This window comes from Papio anubis, chromosome 2 (assembly GCF_008728515.1).
Source record: "Papio anubis isolate 15944 chromosome 2, Panubis1.0, whole genome shotgun sequence".
Lineage (NCBI taxonomy): Eukaryota > Metazoa > Chordata > Mammalia > Primates > Cercopithecidae > Papio > Papio anubis.
The window spans coordinates 191,237,811-191,256,212 of NC_044977.1; the positions used below are offsets into that span (position 1 = coordinate 191,237,811).

The 18,402-nt window shown below is 38.9% G+C and overlaps 1 protein-coding gene across 12 annotated transcripts in view; it reads right to left on the reverse strand.

Moving 5' to 3' along the window:
- The window catches only part of ACAP2 (ArfGAP with coiled-coil, ankyrin repeat and PH domains 2), a 178,034-nt gene that overhangs the window by 97,957 nt on the left and 61,675 nt on the right, over window positions 1-18,402 (reverse strand). For all 12 annotated transcript variants that reach the window (XR_002520649.2, XM_017956123.3, XM_017956118.3 and 9 more), the window contains exons 3-4: window positions 10,307-10,426; window positions 9,424-9,477 (exon numbers count right to left, since the gene is read on the reverse strand). Coding sequence is in view for 11 of the 12 variants with exons in the window: in XM_017956123.3 (XP_017811612.1) it covers window positions 9,424-9,477; window positions 10,307-10,426 (174 nt within the window). In the remaining variant the exon portion in view is untranslated. The remainder of the gene's footprint in view (window positions 1-9,423; window positions 9,478-10,306; window positions 10,427-18,402) is intronic.

Sequence of the window (18,402 nt, forward strand, 5' to 3'; positions counted from 1 at the left end):
AAAAAAAAAAGCCAGACACAATAGCTCACATCTTGTAATCCCAGTACTCTGTGAGGCTGAGGCAAGAACATCAATTGAGTTCAGGAGTTCAAGACTAGCCTGGGCAACACAACAAGACACCCCTCTCTACAAAAAAAAATTATCCAGGAATGGTGGTACACCTGTAGTCCCACTACTTGGAAGGCTGAGGCAGAAGGATCACCCGAGCCCAGGAGATTGAGGCTGCAGTGAGCTATGATCATACTACTGCACTCCAGCCTTAGTGACAGAGCAAAATTCTACCTCAAATCAAAATAAATAAATTCTGAATATGGTATCTTGGAAGAGCACTGACTGTTTGCAAACTACCTAAAGAAATGCCTAATGATAAATGGCATGTACCCAGGAGGCGGAGCTTGCAGTGAGCCGAGATGGGACCACCGCACTCCAGCCTGGGCGAGAGAGAGAGACTCCAGCTCAAAAAAAAAAAGCCTAATGATAAAAGTAAAAATGCTGAAGAAAAACTTTGAATGGAAACACTGAATTTTGCATACTGATAGTGTAGCTAACAATGACCGCAAGATGCAAATTTACATTAAGAATTTATTTGGGGCCGGGCGCGGTGGCTCAAGCCTGTAATCCCAGCACTTTGGGAGGCCGAGGCGGGTGGATCACGAGGTCAGGAGATCGAGACCATCCCTGGCTAACATGGTGAAACTCCGTCTCTACTAAAAATACAAAAAACTAGCCGGGCGTGGTGGCGGGCGCCTGTAGTCCCAGCTACTCAGAGGCTGAGGCAGAAGAATGGCGTGAACCCAGGAGGTGGAGCTTGCAGTGAGCCGAGATCGCGCCACTGCACCCCAGCTTGGGCGACACAGCGAGACTCCGTCTCAAAAAAAAAAAAAAAAAATTTATTTGGAACCAGGCGCAGTGGCTCACATCTGTAATCCCAGCACTTGGTGATGCGAAGATTGCTTGAGCCCAGAAGTTCATTTAAAAATAAAAATAAATTCATTTGGAAAACTCTGATGATCTAGTAAAACATTTCACAGAGGATCTTTCATATATAAAAGTATGCATATAGATATGATACATGTTAATCCCAAACTAAATGTTATCAAAATAATAAATCTAAGACTAAACATTTAGTATCATCAAAGAAATACTATGAGAATATCATTATCTTCTATTTCATACAAAAGTGCACTGACTTCCAGAGAACAAATTCTGCTAAACTTTATGAATTAAAAGAAGAATTCAAACAGCTTGGGAGGAATAATTCTCAACTTGCAGATTTGTTTAACACTAGTTATTGACTGTAAAACATGGCTTTACTAACTGGCACCCTGCTATCCGATTAACTTATATGAAGCAGTCCTTAAAATTTTTGACAATTCACATACACTGCCAGGGGCGGTGGCTCACACCTATAATCCCAACACTTTGGGAGGCCAAGGCGGGTGGATCATTTGAGGTCAGGAGTTGGAACCAGCCTGGTCAACATGGTGAAAGTCCATCTCTAGTAAAAGTACAAAAATTAGCCAGGTGTGGTGGCGGGCACCTATAATCCCAGCTACTCAGGAAGCTGAGGCAGAAGAATTGCTTGAGCCCAAGAAGCGGAGGTTGCAGTGAGCAGAGTCACGCCATTGCACTCCAGGACGACAGAGCAAGACTCTGTCTTAAAAAAAAAAAAAAAAAAAAAAACCAACAAAGCAAAACAAAACAACAACAAAAAAACATATACTGACAAACTTTATGGATTCAGACTGTGGAAACATGAAGCTGAAAATGAGTCACTAAGTGAGTCAGTGCTATCGTCTGAATTCAAAAAGAGAATCATTAAAAGTAGGTAGAAGGGGGAAGAGGTAGAGCAACTTCTGTGTAAACCTGCAGAAAGGCTTCATTATTTTATTCAAAATCCATCCAGGTCACACACTGTAATCCCAGCACTCTGGGAGGTAGTGATGGGTGGATCACTTGAGGTTAGGAGTTTGAGACCAGCCTGGCCAACTTGTTGACGCCCCATCTCTACTAAAAATAAAAAATAAAAAATAAAATTAGCCAGGCATGGTGGCAAGCGCCTGTAGTCTCACCTACTAGGGAGGCTGAGGCACAAGATTCACTTGAACCCGGGAGGCGGAGGTTGCAGTGAGCCGAGATCACGCCACTGCACTCCAGCCTGGGGGCTGAGCAAGACTCCACCTAAAAAACAAAAAATCCAATTTGTCCCAGAAAATATAAGCATTACTTGTGTCAATCAGAGAAAAAGAAGAGCACTTCCATTTTATGAGTGATTGCCTCTTTGAAATACAACTTAAGAAGATACAATTATTTAAGTTCTAATTACATGTGAGAGAGGAGCTCCTGAGAGTCAGAGGAAAAGGGCAACAAATATTCCTCTGCCTTTTGCTAATATGCCTATATAGGCAGTTTCTCATCATTAACAATGACCAATAATTTGATAGGATCATCAATTTTAAAACTTGACCAGGAATTGCTTGAAAGTATTTCATGCAGAAAACCTCTTTTTTTTTTTTTTTTGAGATGAAGTCTTGCTCTGTCGCCCAGGCTGGAGTGCAGTGGCGCCATCTCAGCTCACTACAAGCTCCACCTCCTGGGCTCAGGTCATTCTCCGGGCTCAGGTCATTCTCCCGTCTCAGCCTCCCGTAAAAGACCTTTATTAAAAAGTTATGAAGCAAGCTCAATCCTTTTTTTTTTTTTTTTTTCTTTCTTGAGACGGAGTCTCGCTCTGTCGCCCAGGCTGGAGAGCAGTGGCGCGATCTCGGCTCACTGCAAGCTCCGCCTCCCGGGTTCCCGCCATTCTCCTGCCTCAGCCTCCCGAGTACCTGGGACTACAGGCGCCCGCCACCATGCCCGGTTAATTTTTTGTATTTTTAGTAGAGATGGGGTTTCACCGTGTTAGCCAGTATGGACCTCGATCTCCTGACCTCGTGATCCGCCCGCCTCGGCCTCCCAAAGTGCTGGAATTACAAGCGTGAGCCACCACGCCCGGCCTCAATCCTATTTTTTTAAAACATCTGGACCAGGCATGGTGGCTCACTCGTGTAATCCCAGCACTTTGGGAGACCAAGGTGGGCAGATCACCTTGAGGTCAGGAGTTAGAGACCAGCTTGGCCAACATGGTAAAACCCCTTCTCTACTAAAACTACAACAATTAGCTGGGCCTGGAAGCAGGTACCTGTGATCCCAGCTACTTGGAAAGCTGATGCAGGAGAATCGCTTGAACCCGGGAGGCAGAGGTTGCAGAGAGCTAAGATCGCACCACAGCATTCCAGTCTGGGTGACAGAGTAAGACTCTGTCTCAAAAAATAAATAAATAAATAAATAAAAATAAAACATCTGGAAGTGTTATACACATTCAATACACAATATCTTCCCTAACACTGTGTTTTCTAAAAATATAACTTCATTAAAAAGAAACTTAAAATTTTTTCACCCAGAGAGGTGCCCTTATCTCCCCATGAAGTTTTCTCCAGTGTTCCATACACACATGACTAACATTTTCAATCTGTGCCATGAGATGACAGGAGTTGGGAAACACTGAAACTACCCTGTTCTCACTGTCTAAAACCATTTGTTGAGTAAGTGTACAGCTCTAAATTGAAAAATCAAATGTACAAAAAAAAAAAAAATACTGGCCAGGCACAATGACTCACACCTGTAATTCCAGCACTTTGGGAAGCCGAGGCAGGACGATCACTTCAGCCCAGGAGTTTGAGACCAGCCTGGACAATATAGCAAGACCCCATCTCTACAAAAAAATTAAAAAATTAGCTGAGCATGGTGGTGAATGCCTGTGGTCCCAGCTACTCAGAAGGCTGAGGCAGGAGAATCACTTAAGCCCAGGAATTCGAGGCTGCAGTGAGTTATGATCACACTAACTGCCTGGGCAAAAGAGCAAGACCCCGTCTCAAAAATGATTGACAGACAAACAGATAGCAAAAAGAGTCATACATGTTCATAGAATTTATGTACCAAATCAACTTTAAAGCTGCATTCAGCAAAGATAATAATCAAATAAATATTCCAAGTTCCTTATACCAACAGCAAGTTAGAATCCAAAAGTGTCATCAATGGAATCACCAAAATCTCTTAAATTCTAGGAAAATAAGCCACTCTTCAAACAAATTCTAATATCTAGTAGAATGTAGCATACATGACCTGCTCTGAAAAAGTCATGTGTGTTCACATCTTACAAAAATATATGCGTTAAGGCCAAGCACAGTGGCTCACACCTGTAATCCTAGCACTCTGGGAGGTCAAGGTGGGCCGATCACTTGAGGTCAGAAGTTCGACACCAGCCTGGCCAACATGGTGAAACCCCATCTCTACTGAAAATATAAACGCTAGCCGGGTGTGGTGGTGGGCACCTGTAATCCCAGCTACTTGGGAGGCTGATGCATAAGAATCACTTGAACCTGGGAGGCGGAGGTTGCAGTGAGCCAAGATCATGTACTCCAGCCTGGGCAACAGAGCAAGACTCCGTCTCAAAAAAGATACATATATATATATATATATATATATATATATATATATATATAGAGAGAGAGAGAGAGAGAGAGAGAGAGAGAGAGAGAGTGATAAAACAAAAGAATTTTAAACATAATACTCCTGAGGAAAGAGAATCACTTGAACCTGGAAGGTGGAGGTTGCAGTGAGCCAAGATCGTGCCACTGCACTCCAGCCTGGGAGAGAGAGCGAGACTCCATTTCACAGAAACAACAACAACAACAACAACAACAACATATGAGTTAAAGAGAAACCTAGGATATTCTCATTCTAAAAGGAATAAGAAGAGTTCTATCCATTTTTACAGATAAATAAATAAATTACATGATAATCTAAATGATTTATTGTATTAAATGACCGGACAATCTGACTCCAACATATGTTTAATCTTTATTTGGCTAATAACACAAATGGTTTTATTATTTTCAAATGTTTAAGCCCACAAAGTTCGTAAATGACACCTCTGAAATATCCAGACTTTTATCCTTACACAAACTGATATACCAAAGCCCAATTGTTATAAGCTCTGCTAGAGAATCTAATGCAGATTACACTATTTATTGTTTCAGAAAGCAGTTTTTCTTGATCATCCTTTATACTGGGATGCTATGCAATTAGAATTCCAGAGAATGCTACAAAAAAAAAAAGCATTTTATATAACTAGGCTTTTTCTGCATTCTAACAAATGGCTCTGAGAACAAATTTAAATCTTATAATAAAATTTTAATAATGAAAAGTCATCTAGTAAATTCCCTTCATTTTATAGAGGAAGAATGTAAATCTTTTTTTTTTTTTTTTTGGAGACATGGTCTCACTGTGTCTCAGGCTGCAGTACAGTGGTGCGATCATAGCTCACTGTGACCCCAACTTCCCAGGCTCAAGTTATCCTCACACCTCAACCTCCTGAGGAGCTGGGACTACAGACGTGAGCCACCACACCCAGCTAATTTTTCTATTTCTTGTAGACACCAAATTTCGCCATGTTGCCCAGGCTGGTCTCTAATGGGGCTCAAGCAATCAAACCACCTCAGCCTCCCAAAGTGCTGGGATTACAGGTATGAGCCACCACGCCCAGCCTACAGAGGAGGAATGTGAATCTCAGAAAAATTAAATGACTTCCCTAAAATGAGAATTATGTAACTACTGGGAGTATAACAGTAAACAAGGTAAGTGTTATCCCTAGCCATAGTCTAATTAAAGTGAAGTATAACAGGGCTATGATGAGGGAAGAACTTTTGCGACAAATATAGGAATTCTAGTTCAAGTGACACAAGTCATTCCTCTGAAAAAAATTTAAAGTATTGGTTACAAAACAACAAAAAGGCCAGATTTCAGATGGCATGTTAACTATAAAAAGAAGAAAATTAAAAGAAAGTAAACCCAGGACTCACAATTTCATTTTTATATCTATTAAAAGGAAAATTTCTGAGATGCTGTCAAAAAGAATAAGAGAATAAAATACACAGTGGACTTCTGGGTATAGTGTCAGACAAAAAGTTCTTCTTGTATAGAAACATGTATGTAAACACAAACAAGCTGACCAACATGCAGCCTTCAGACCTCCAGGCAGATGGACAAAGAGTGATTTTTTCTTAGTATACAAATTATCTTTTTAAAGCAACGAGTTTTATAGTCAACAGAGAGTATGAGGTTTCTCAAGTATAAGGAATAGCAAAAAAAAAAAAAAAAAAGAAGGAGGGAGGAAGGGAGGTGGAGGAAGGGAGGAAGGAAGAAAAGAGAAATAAAAGTGAGAAAAGTGGAATCTGCACAGGTTTCAGGAGTGTAGGTGCACATTAAGATTAAGAGCACTGGTATTAAAAAGACCAATCTCGGCTGGGTGCAATGGCTGACGCCTGTAATCCCAGCACTTTGGGAGGCCAAGGCAGGTGGATCACAAGGTCAAGAGATCGAGACCATCCTGGCCAACATGTTGAAACCCCAACTCTACTAAAAATACAAAAAATTAGCTGGACATGGTGGCGGGCGCTTGTAGTCCCAGCTACTCCAGAGGCTGAGGCAGAAGAATCCTTTGAACCCAGGAGGCAGAGGTTGCGGTAAGCCGAGATTGCGCCGCTGCACTCCAGCCTGTCAACAGAGCGAGACTCCGTCTCAAACAAAACAAAAAAAACAAAATAAAACAAAGACCAATCTCTATTCCTCCAAAGGAAACAATACATATATACCTTGCTTCAAGGCCAGGTGCAGTGGCTCACGCCTGTAATCCCAACACTTTGGAAGGTCAAGGTGGGTGGATCACTTTAGGCCAGGAGATTGAGACCAGCCTGGCCAACATGCCAAAACCCCATCTCTACTAAAAGTACAAAAATTAGCCAGGCACGGTGGTGCATGCCTGTAGCCCCAGCAACTTGGGAGGCTGAAGCACGAGAATCACCTCAACCCAGGAGGTGGAGGCTGCGTTGAGCCGAGATCGCCTGGGAGACACAGCCAGACTCTGTCTCAAAAAAACAAAAAAAATTATTTGCCAAAAGTTTATCTTAATCATAACTTTTCACATATAAAACCGTAACAAAGAGCAAGGTATTATTATATAAAGAAACAGCATAAGGTTTACTGCTTTAAGGAGAGGAATATTTCAAAGGATAATAAATTATAGAGAAAACATTTAGTTTATTATGACAATTTAAAGTCAATCACTTATATCAAAAAGAAAAAAAAAAACTTTCTTACTAAATCATATTTGGTTTAAAGAGAAATCAAATATACCAAACACTGCCATCTATATTCAACAGAAGGCAAAAAGAAAACTATTATGTGGTCAAATGGTGTCAAATACTAGAGCTAAAATCATAAAACTCTTAGAAGAAAACGTAAGGCTAAATCTTTATGACCTTGAATTTGGCAATGAATTCCCTCACACATAACACCAAAAACACAAACAACAAAAGACAAAGTAGAGAAACTGAACTTCAGACTTCATCAAAACTAAAAACTTTTGTGTGTCAAAGGATATTTTCATGAAAGTAAAAAAGAAAACCTACAAAATGAGAGAAAATATTTGTATAACATATACTGATAAAGGTTTAACATCCAAACTATGTAAAACAAGTATAAGTCAACAACAACAACAACAACAACAACAAAGCCCAATTAAATAACTGACAAAGGGACTGGGTGCAGTGGCTCACACCTGTAATCCCAGTGCTTTGGAGGCTGAGGCGGGAGGATGGCTTGAGCCCAGGAGTTGAGGACTAGCCTGGGCAAAAGAACAAGACCTCATCTCTACCAAAAAAAAAAATTAGCCTGGCATGGTGGCACACGCCTGTAGTCCTAGCTAACTGGGAGGCTACAGCAGGAGGATCACTTAAGCCTAAGAGTTCCAGACTGTAGTGAGGTATGACTGTGCCACTGTACTCCAGTCTGGGTGACGGAGTGAGACCCTATCTCTAAATAAATAAAGGACTTCAATAAACAACAATGCTAACAATGATAGAAGATACGGCCGGGCGCGGTGGCTCAAGCCTGTAATCCCAGCACTTTGGGAGGCCGAGACGGGCGGATCACAAGGTCAGGAGATCGAGACCATCCTGGCTAACACGGTGAAACCCCGTCTCTATTAAGAAATACAAAAAACTAGCCGGGCGAGGTGGCGGGCGCCTGTAGTCCCAGCTACTCGGGAGGCTGAGGCCGGAGAATGGCGTGAACCCGGGAGGCAGAGCTTGCAGTGAGCTGAGATCCGGCCACTGCACTCCAGCCTGGGCGACAGAGCGAGACTCCGTCTCAAAAAAAAAAAAAAAAAAATGATAGAAGATACACAAGAAACCAGTAAGCACATAAAAGATACTCAACTGCATGAGTCATTAGGGAAATGCAAATCAAAACTACAATGAGATACCACTTCACACCTACTAGGATGGTTATAATTTTTTTTAAAAAAATTGAAAATAACAAGTGATGGTAACAATGCGGAGAACTTGGAACACTCAAACACTACTGGTGGAAATGTAAAATGGTACCGTCTCTGTAGAAAACAGTTTGGCAGTTTCTCAAAAAGTTAAACATAGAATTACCACATGACCCAGTAATTCTACACCTAGGTACATGCCCAAAAGAACTGAAAACAGTCACTCAAGCAGATACTTGTACATGTCAATATTGGTATAGCTAAAATTTGAACTGCAATTAAAATAAACGTTGTCATATTACTTCATCCTAAATATGCTAACCAACAAAAAAATTAAGAAAATCAAATTAAGAACCAAAAACAAGCAGATTTTATGAAGATTATAAGTATTGATATTCTTAGTACAGACAGCGGCTAATAAATTTTAAAGCACTGATTAAATATACAACAGCCATATCAATTAAGCTTTTTTAAAAATGTAAGAAACATACAGCTTATAAGCTGTGATTTTTGCAGTAAACTTTCATAAACTTTGTAAAGGAATTTTGTACATTCCCAAAGTAATATATATCCCTCATTCTTGAAGGATAAATGTCCACAAATCTTAAATGCACATATAAATAGCTCAAAGAATATAGCACTCTTTAATATTGGTAATTGTTTAGATAAAGGGGATATATTGGTAAGTATCTAAAAAGAAATAGCTACATTTAAAATGACTTTTGCTTCTTTATTCTTAAATACATGCTTAAAAATTTTTAAAACCACAACTTAAACGGAAAAAAATTTAACTTTTGGGGGTATGTCCTTCAATGATATTAAGTTCACTATATTAGAATGGAAAATAATACTCTTATTCTCTTCTTTCACACGCACACACACTCACACACAAATACACACACTGTGTACGTTTTAGATTCACCCAACTAAAAAGCTGATGACGAGTCAAAGCCATGTAATTCACTTTTAGTCATTTCATAAAATATTGCGACTCAAGAAAAATACTAAAATGTTAATATGGTCATAGTTAACACCTACTTACTGACACTTACTGTGTGAAAATTTATCATTTCTTGAAGACTGTCCGAAAACTTGGTCAAACTTGTCTATGAGAAAGAAATCAAAAGAAAACCAAATCATTTAAGAGCCATTTAAATAGGTCACAAAAATGTGACCTCAGCATTTCTGACAGATCAAGTTACACTGTAAACAGTAACATTTATTTCCAGGGACAATCTCACTACCTCACAGGTACACTCTGCAGAGGCCAAGTCTACATGTGGTAACAAATAAAACCCTAAAAATGTGAAAGAATTAGTATTGCCCCTTCAGTGGTATTATGCTACCAATAGAAATGGCAAATGTAAACCTAAGCTAAAACTGTTCTGAGTGCATCAAGATGACCCATGTAGGCATCTAGGATCAAATAATCATCAAACTACAATCATTTCTTCACCAGTTATTATTTCTCATGAAAGAAATATAACACCACACAGCATACCAAGGGATCTAAGGTAACCCGGCATAAGCTGGCTAACCAGTACCTATACAGCCCCCATACATAGCGTTAGACACTACACTCAGGTTAAGGCCCTCTGTGTGCCCCTATAAACAGCTACTAGGAGGCATGATCTTGATCTTCCTGCTCAGGCCCTCTGACAGTTGCTTCAGCTCACCTAGCAGCAAGTAAACTTAGTAAACTAAACAAAATAATAAGAAACTAGGTGAGAAGAGCCATGCTAGATAATGCGCAATGCAAATAAACCATCAACTTCTATCGTAGAAAACAGAATTATACAAGACAGCACCAAGGGGTGATCACTTTTCTACTTCTAAGTATCACCATAACTAAATAAGGTAGATGAATGCACAATTCTTTAATGTCTTATTGCTTTTTTTTTTTTCATTTTTAACTGTAATTTCAGTAATACTAACCTCCACTACAGCATCGTTACTAGAATACTGAGCCAGGTCTCGAATCCCATTCATGAACTGTTTATTTGCAACACAAAAGGCTTTTCCAGTATCAATCATTGCAATACAAAGCTTCACAAGCTGAAAAAGAAAAAAATATTCATCAGGTTGAAGATAATTTTACAAATTACTTAGCTGAACAAGTGCTGGCAGTAACTATATGAGGTGACCTAGTTAAGTTCAATTTGTTTCATCAACAAACTCAAAACAGACTAATTGAAAAGTATTCTTTTTTCCTTTGGCTTATAAAGTAAATCCATAGCAGAGTTGTACCAAAGAAGTTGACCTTTTAGGATCCAGAGGTTGTGTGATAACAATAACAAAAGTACGTTGGAGGAAAGGTAAGTAAACTAGTATGATAGCTTACTGATCATTTCAACGTTAGTCTATCAAAGCAGATGTCTAAAGTGATTGATCAACCATGTACTCAAAAAAAAAATTTCTCTAATACCCATTGTTCCAGGCATCGTCTATGCCTTCGTACTGGGCTCTTCTCTTTCTTTCATCTTTCTCTTTCTCTCTCCCTTCCTTCTTTTCATTCCCTTTATCCCTCCATCTCCCTGTTCTTCCATTCCTTCCTTCCTTCTTTCTCTTCTTTCTTTCAGGCACAGAACTTTTTTTTTTTAACCAAAATCTTGGGTAAATGTCAAATATTAAAAAACAGATGAAAGTGAAACTGTTGTAGAGAAAGGAGAGAAAAGTACTGAGGGGATGGAAGGGGGGTCACCAAGAACAGGAAAAAGAGCCAAGAAAAACTTTAGAAAACCCCTGAAGGATCTCAAGAGTATAAATCAAAACTGCTGCTCAAAGACCTAGGGGAACAGAAATTGAAAGCATAATCTCTGCTCTCAAAAACTCTAATTCTATAATTCTAACAAGTAGATAAATTCTATAGAGCACAAACACAACTACTATGACAAAACTATGCATGAAAGAAAAAAGGAAGACCATCTAACCAGGGCTGTGGGGACCAGGGCAAGATTCCTAGAAAAGGCAACAGAAGATATTGCTATACTCTTACGGGCTTTTGATTTATCAGTGTGCATCCAAGAGGGGAGGTATAAAATATGTAGCATTTCCCAAAAAGAATTCGTGTGAGAGGAAGCATTATTATATGACCAACGTTCCACAAAACCCACTGTGAGAAATGCTGGCACAGATGTCTTTTAAATCGTTTGCTATTTACAATATAAAATAAAATGTCTTGCCAGAAAAAACTGATTCTAAAGTTCATATGGAGTAACCGCTATGCAAGAAGAGCAAAAAAAAATATTTGAAGAAGAGTAATAAGGTAGGAACATTAGTACTATATGATATTAAAATATAAAAGGAAAGTAAATAAAAGTCTGGTAGTCAATGCAAATAGACAAACTGATAATGTAAGAGAATACACAGTCAAAAAAACAGATAGAAATATGCCATATTTGATTAAAGTAATATTCCAGCCAGTGGGGGAAAAGTTATCTGATAAATGATATTAGGGACACTGGATAGTCAACTGAAGGCGATAAAAAAAGAAATTAAATTGTATTACAGACCCCCAAGTTAATTACAGATAAAGATTTAAACATAAAAACAAAATCAGAAATCAAAGAGAAAACAGAAGCTTTTTCTTTTTTTTCAATAATCTCAAAGTGGGAAGTCTGAGAAGGATGCAAAGCTCAAATACTATGCAAAAAAAAAAACCTGATCGATCCAATTATATAAGACATTCCTATAAGGAAAAAACAGACACAGTCAAAAGAAACAACATAGGAAAACAATATTAAGATAAGTCACAAAGGACAAATTTCCCTACCATAAGAAAGGTATATAAATTATTTTGAAAATCCAACTATTCACTAGAAAAAATGGGTAACACACATGCAGAGAAAATTATCCCCCCCAAAAAAGAAATACATGTGTCTTAAACGCATGAAAAGATATTCATTCTCACTCATAATAAAAGAAACAGAAATTACTTTTTTTTTTTTTTTTTTTTTTACTAACGGCAAAGATCAAAAAGTTTGATAACATGCTGTTTTAAAGAGGGTAAGTATGGGGAAATAGTCACTCTCACGCACCCTTGCTGGTAGGAGTGTAAATTGATACAGTATCTACAGAAGGCAGTTTAGCAAGAGCTATCAAAATTTAAAAACCACATACCATCTAACTTCGCAATTTCACTTTTTAAAATGTATTATACAACAATATTTTACAGATAGCCATATGACACATGTGAAGTTATTCACTGCAGTCACAGTAAAATACTGGTAGCAAGCTACGTGTCCGTCAGTGGACAGCTAAATAAATTACGATATATCCATTCAAGGTAATACAATTCAACAATTTTTTTCAAATGAGACAGCTCTATAATAACAAATAACATCCATGATATATTAAGAGAAAAATCAAAATGTAGAACAGTGCTAAAATTTTTGTTGAAATGGGGAGTCATTTGTACTGAAGAGTACAAATACTTTTATATGCGTAGAAAATTTTGTGAAAAGGCCAGGCACAGTGGTTCACACCTGTAATCCCAGAACTCTGGGAGGCCGAGGTGGGCAGATCACTCAAGGTCAAGAGTTCAAGACCAGCCTGGCCAACATGGCAAAACCCCATCTCTACTAAAAATACAAAAATTAGCCAGGCATGGTGGTGCACACCTGTAGTCCCAGCTAGGCGGGAGGCAGAGGCAGGAGAATTGCCTGAACCCGGGAAGTGGAGTTAGCTGAGATCATGCCACTGTACTCCAGTCTGGGTGACAGAGCAAGGCTGTCTCAAAAAAACAAAGAGAATTGTGCAAGGGTGCAAGAGAAACTAGTTCAGTGCATTCCTCTAGGAAAGAGATTCAAAAATGACTGATTTTCACTGGGTACACACTTTTTTACCTTCAAATTGTGTACTACACAGGTCGTATTATGCAACAAATTAAATTAAAAAATAATTTAAAGTTTCCATAAAAACAAAGAGAGACAGGTTAATAGTAAAACATATGGTAAAAAACATAGGGTTCTCAGCTAAGTCTGCTTAGGTTCAACCTACTGTTAAACATCTAAGTGAGCCTGAGTGACCTTAACCTCAACAAACTTCCATTTCTTCTTCTGTATCATACGTAACAATGGTACCAAACCATATATGGTTACTAAAAAAAAAAGAGTAAGATAATGCACATAAAGATTCTTAGCACAGGCCAGTGGCTCATGCCTGTAAGCCCAACACTTTGGGAGGCCAAGATGGGAGGATCTCTCGAGGCCAGGCATTTGAGACCAGCCTGGTCAACATGGCGAGACCCTATCTCTGTCTTTAAAAAAAAAAAAAAAAAAGATTCTTAGCACAAACTGTTACTGGCACATGGTAATTATTCAATAGAGATTTGTGCTTCCTTGTCAGAGGGGGAGGTTTTCTTATTGTTGCTTGCTTTTGTTTTGTTTTACTAAGAAACAAACTTATTTTATAAATAAATAAATAAATAAATAAACTTTATCAATTTAAGGTAGAGGTGGCAGAGAAGGGAAACGAGAGAGATGCTGAAGCGAAGTCCTGAGGAGGTAGGGGGCTTGCAAATGCATAGAAAAAGGGATACTTTTATCATTCAAAGAAGCAGAAAAACTAAAATGGTAAGAACAGAGCCTGTTAAACTTCTAGATTAGGAGTAAGAAATAAAGGCATTTCCCACCAAGCAGAAGAAGAGACAAGGTCATCTGCTAAGAATGAAGAACAATGTGGCAAATCTTGAGGTCTTGAAGAGCCACTAACAGTAACAAGAAAGGAACCTGACTGGGTTTGGGGGAAACTGCTTTATATCAAGAATTCCAGGAATGTGTAGCACCATCAGTTGGTTTCACCAAACAGTTGTGTAACTTCCCCTGTAGGGTTTTGTAGGCCAGATATGGGACAAATAATATAGATGGTTAGACTTAAAATAGTGGAGAATAGCGGAGAATTCTGCAGAGTAGGTGTTACGGAAGGGACATGAAAGTCTCTGAAGAGAAATAATGATGTAATAAAATTCAGAGTACTCTGAAAGGGATCATAGCAGCATTATTCACAACAGTCAAAAAAGAGAAACAACTCAAATGTCCGTCAACTGATGAATGGAGAAACAAAATGAGGTACATCCATGCAATGATGCATTATCCGGCTATAACAACAAAGAACTGATATATGCTATAACACGGATGAATCTTAAAAACGTTATGCTAAGAGAAAGGAGCTAGTCACATAAGACCAAATATTGTGTTATTCCATTTATTTGAAATGTTCAGAAAAGGCACCACGCCAGGGACAGAAAGTAGATTCTGTTGCCAGAAGATAGAGGGAGAGGAGAATTGGGAGTGAATGCTAATAGATACAGGGTTTCTTTCTAGGGTGAAAATTACTTTGGAATTAGATAGTGGTGATAGTTGTACAACACTGGGACTATACTAAAAACCATGAATCACACACTTTGAAACAGTGGATTTTATGTTAGGTTAATTTTATCTCAACTTTTTTTAATTACAAAAAAGAGGAATACATTGAAGTGTATTTAAAAACTATCTGAGCAGCCATAAAAAAGAATGAGTTCATGTCCTTTGCAGACACATGGATGAAGCTGGAAACCATCATTCTCAGCAAACTAACACAGGAACAGAAAACCAAACACCGCATGTTCTCACTCATAAGTAGGAGTTGAACAATGAGAAAACATGGACACAGGGAGGGGAACATCACACAGCGGGGTCTTTCGGGGGTGGAGCAAGGGGAGGGAGAGCATTAGGACAAATGCATGCGGGACTTAAAACCTAGATGATGGGTTGATAGGTGCAGCAAACCACCATGGCACACGTATACCTGTGTTACAAACCTGCACATTCTGCACATGTATCCCAGAACTTACAGTAAAATTAAAAAAAAAAAAAAAAGTGATCTGAAATATCACAAGTGGATAGTGAAAGACCAGAGATAGGGCTGAAGAACAGAAGCAGTAATGACGCTGAGAACTGGAAGGACTGGAGACTCAAGTCAGAAAGTAGGATACCAGCATTCCAGATTTCAAAGATTAGAACCCTGGGTGATGAGGCACAGAACATAGCCACGAAATAGGTATCAGAAGTAGAACAGTGGTCACTATCACAGGAGTTACAGAGAAAAGGAAATTGTCATACAGCAGAACCACATATACACTGCGGCCATCCAGGAGGAAGGATGGGCTTGGCAATGAAGAGGGAGGGAGGCAGAAAGAGAGAAGACTGAGATTTTGCCAGCTGTCAAAATACTTGTTAGATGACGCTGATAAATGAGATTATAACTGAATACTATAAACCTACAAAGAGGGAAGATTTTTACCTACAACAAGAATAAATGTCAAGTCCATCTAAATTATCAAACTAATATCCCTAATTCATTCAACAACTTTTTACTAAGCAATCACTATGTCATAAACACTTTGCCAGATGATAGGAATACAAACAACTTATCTGCTGACTATCTTTGAGTAACATACTCTCCGATTCTTGTTTTTTCATGTGCAAATTAGGGATATCTACTTTGCAATATTGCTATAATGGTAAGAAATAATATAAGTAAAACATAGGACTTTGTATACACTAAGTATACAAAACAAATAAGGGTTTTTTCTTTTTCTTTGGAAACGGGGTCTTGCTCCGTCACCCAGGCTGGAGTGCAGTGGCACACACACGCACGCACGCACGCCACCACGCCAGGGGCACCATAACCAGCCAATTTCTGTATTTTTAGTAGAGTCAGGATTTCACCATGTTAGCCAGGCTGGTCTCGAACTCCTGACCTCAAGTGCTTTGCCTGCCTCGGCCTCCCAAAGTGCTGGGATTACAGGTGTGAGCCACCACTCTGGCCAGTTTTTTTCCTTTCTAAGGACAGTCTGTCTTCAAGGAGCTAACAGTCTGTTGAAGAGAGAGCATCATTGTTTACTTAGAATTTACCACATGCCAAGAACTGTGCTAAGTACTTTACATGTATTATCTCACTTTAGTTTCATAATAATCCTATGAAATAGACACTCTTATTTTCCCCATTTTGGAGAGAAGAAACGGAGGCACAGAAAGGTTGAAGAGCTTGTCCAAGGCCATACTGCTAGTAAATGAGAGAGCCAGACTCAAACCTGGCAGCAGCTCCAGGCTTTGTGTTCTTAATACCAGGCTATGCTGCCCCCCAAAAATTACAATATTATAACATTGTATATATTGTGTATATTATATTGTGTATAACATTGTGTATATTATAACATTGTATAATATTATACAAAATTATACAATATTATAAAGTACATGCACGAAATAACGCAACAGAAGAAAAAGAGCCAACACTTGGTAGTACTTGGCTGAGATTTAAAGAGTATCTGCTCAATGGGGAACAAGCATGCCAGTGAGACAATGCAACACATGCAGAAAATAAGTCTAGATGGCAATGATGATGCACTATGATGCTGTCAATGACAGAACACCAGGAAGAATGGATCAATAATTGAACTCCATAGAGCAATGCCACTCATAAAGCATTATTCACAAGAATGGAACTACTGGTGGCATACATTACAGGCAAAGCCAACAAGCTAGTTTAACCTGTCCCTGGTGTGATTTACAATGATACTATAGGTGGAACTTGCCCCACACAAAGCTATGCAATCATTAACCTAGACTTGGAGCAACCCCTCCACCACCCCCATTAGTCCTTCAATGCCACTACCTTCAATAACAACCATTTCCTCCTCTCAGCCTCTCTTCTCTATGCCAACTCCCCACAGTTTCTAAAATAAAAATAATAGTTAATAGATTAACAATTTGAGCTAGGCATGGTGGCTCATGCCTGTAATCCCAGCACTTTGGGAGGCCAAGGCAGGTAGATCACCTGAAGTTAGGAGTTCGAGGTCAGCCTGGCCAATATGGTGAAACCCTGTCTCTACTAAAAATACCAAATAATTAGCCAGGCGTGGTAGCGTGCTCCCATAATCCCAGCTACTCAGGAGGCTAAGGCCGAAGAATTGCTTCAGCCTGGAAGGTGGAGGCTGCAATGAACCAAGATCATACCACTGTACTCCAGCCTGCGCGACACAACAAGACTCCATTTCAAAAAAAAATTTTTTTTAATTAAAAAAAAAAAAGAATTTGGGAGAGGTACAGAAACCAGAGAAATATAAAAGTAACTATGGAACCTCAGTGGGAGGGAAAATAGGTGATATTTTTTAAGCTGTCAAGTTTCCATGTGTCCTTAGTAGCCCTTTGGGTAAGAGAGACTCTAGAATGGGCTTATAGTTCTTAGTACTGAATGTCAATACTTCAATAACTTGTTTTAGATTTGAATCTTTTGGTTTGAAGATTGTAGCAGTGTGCCCTACCCCAAGTGAATAATACAAAGGAAAAAAGAATTCACTCATAACAGCAAAATAATCAGCAAAAACACTGTCAGTGGATTCTATCTGTTTAGGTATTTTAAACTCTGAGGTGTCCCACCACAGTGTTTCATATGAATTACATGCAGTTCTACATTATTACATTACTCTTATTTCATGTATATTATATGTAACAATATATGTATTATTTTTGTATATATAAGTAATAAGATACCCTTCTTATACCACTCTGTGATTCTTTAAAAGGCCTTGCCCCTCTACATACTCTCTCATACATCTTCCATAACATCAAAACTATATTTTCTGTTTTCTACCTTAAGAGTTTAAAATTTTGTTTCAAAGAGTACTTGAAAATAAATGTAATGCCTCAGGGTAAAAAAAAATAAAATAAAAGAGTAATAAAAAGCCAGACATGTAATTTTTAAGTGGAAAACAAAGGAAGGCATTTTCAAATATCCTTATCCAAAATTAAAACATTAATTTTTGCAAAGACTTGCCTGGAGGCTAGCTAGCATTCCTCAGAACATGGTGCAGGGTGCACAAGAAGAGCACTGAACTGATCATACAGACAGAGGGGGCCGGGTGCGGTGGCTCATGCCCGTAATCCCAGAACTTTGGGAGGCCAAGGCGGGCAGATTGCCTGAGTGCAGGAGTTTGAGACCAGCCTGGGCAACACAGTGAAATCCCATCTCTACTAAAATACAAA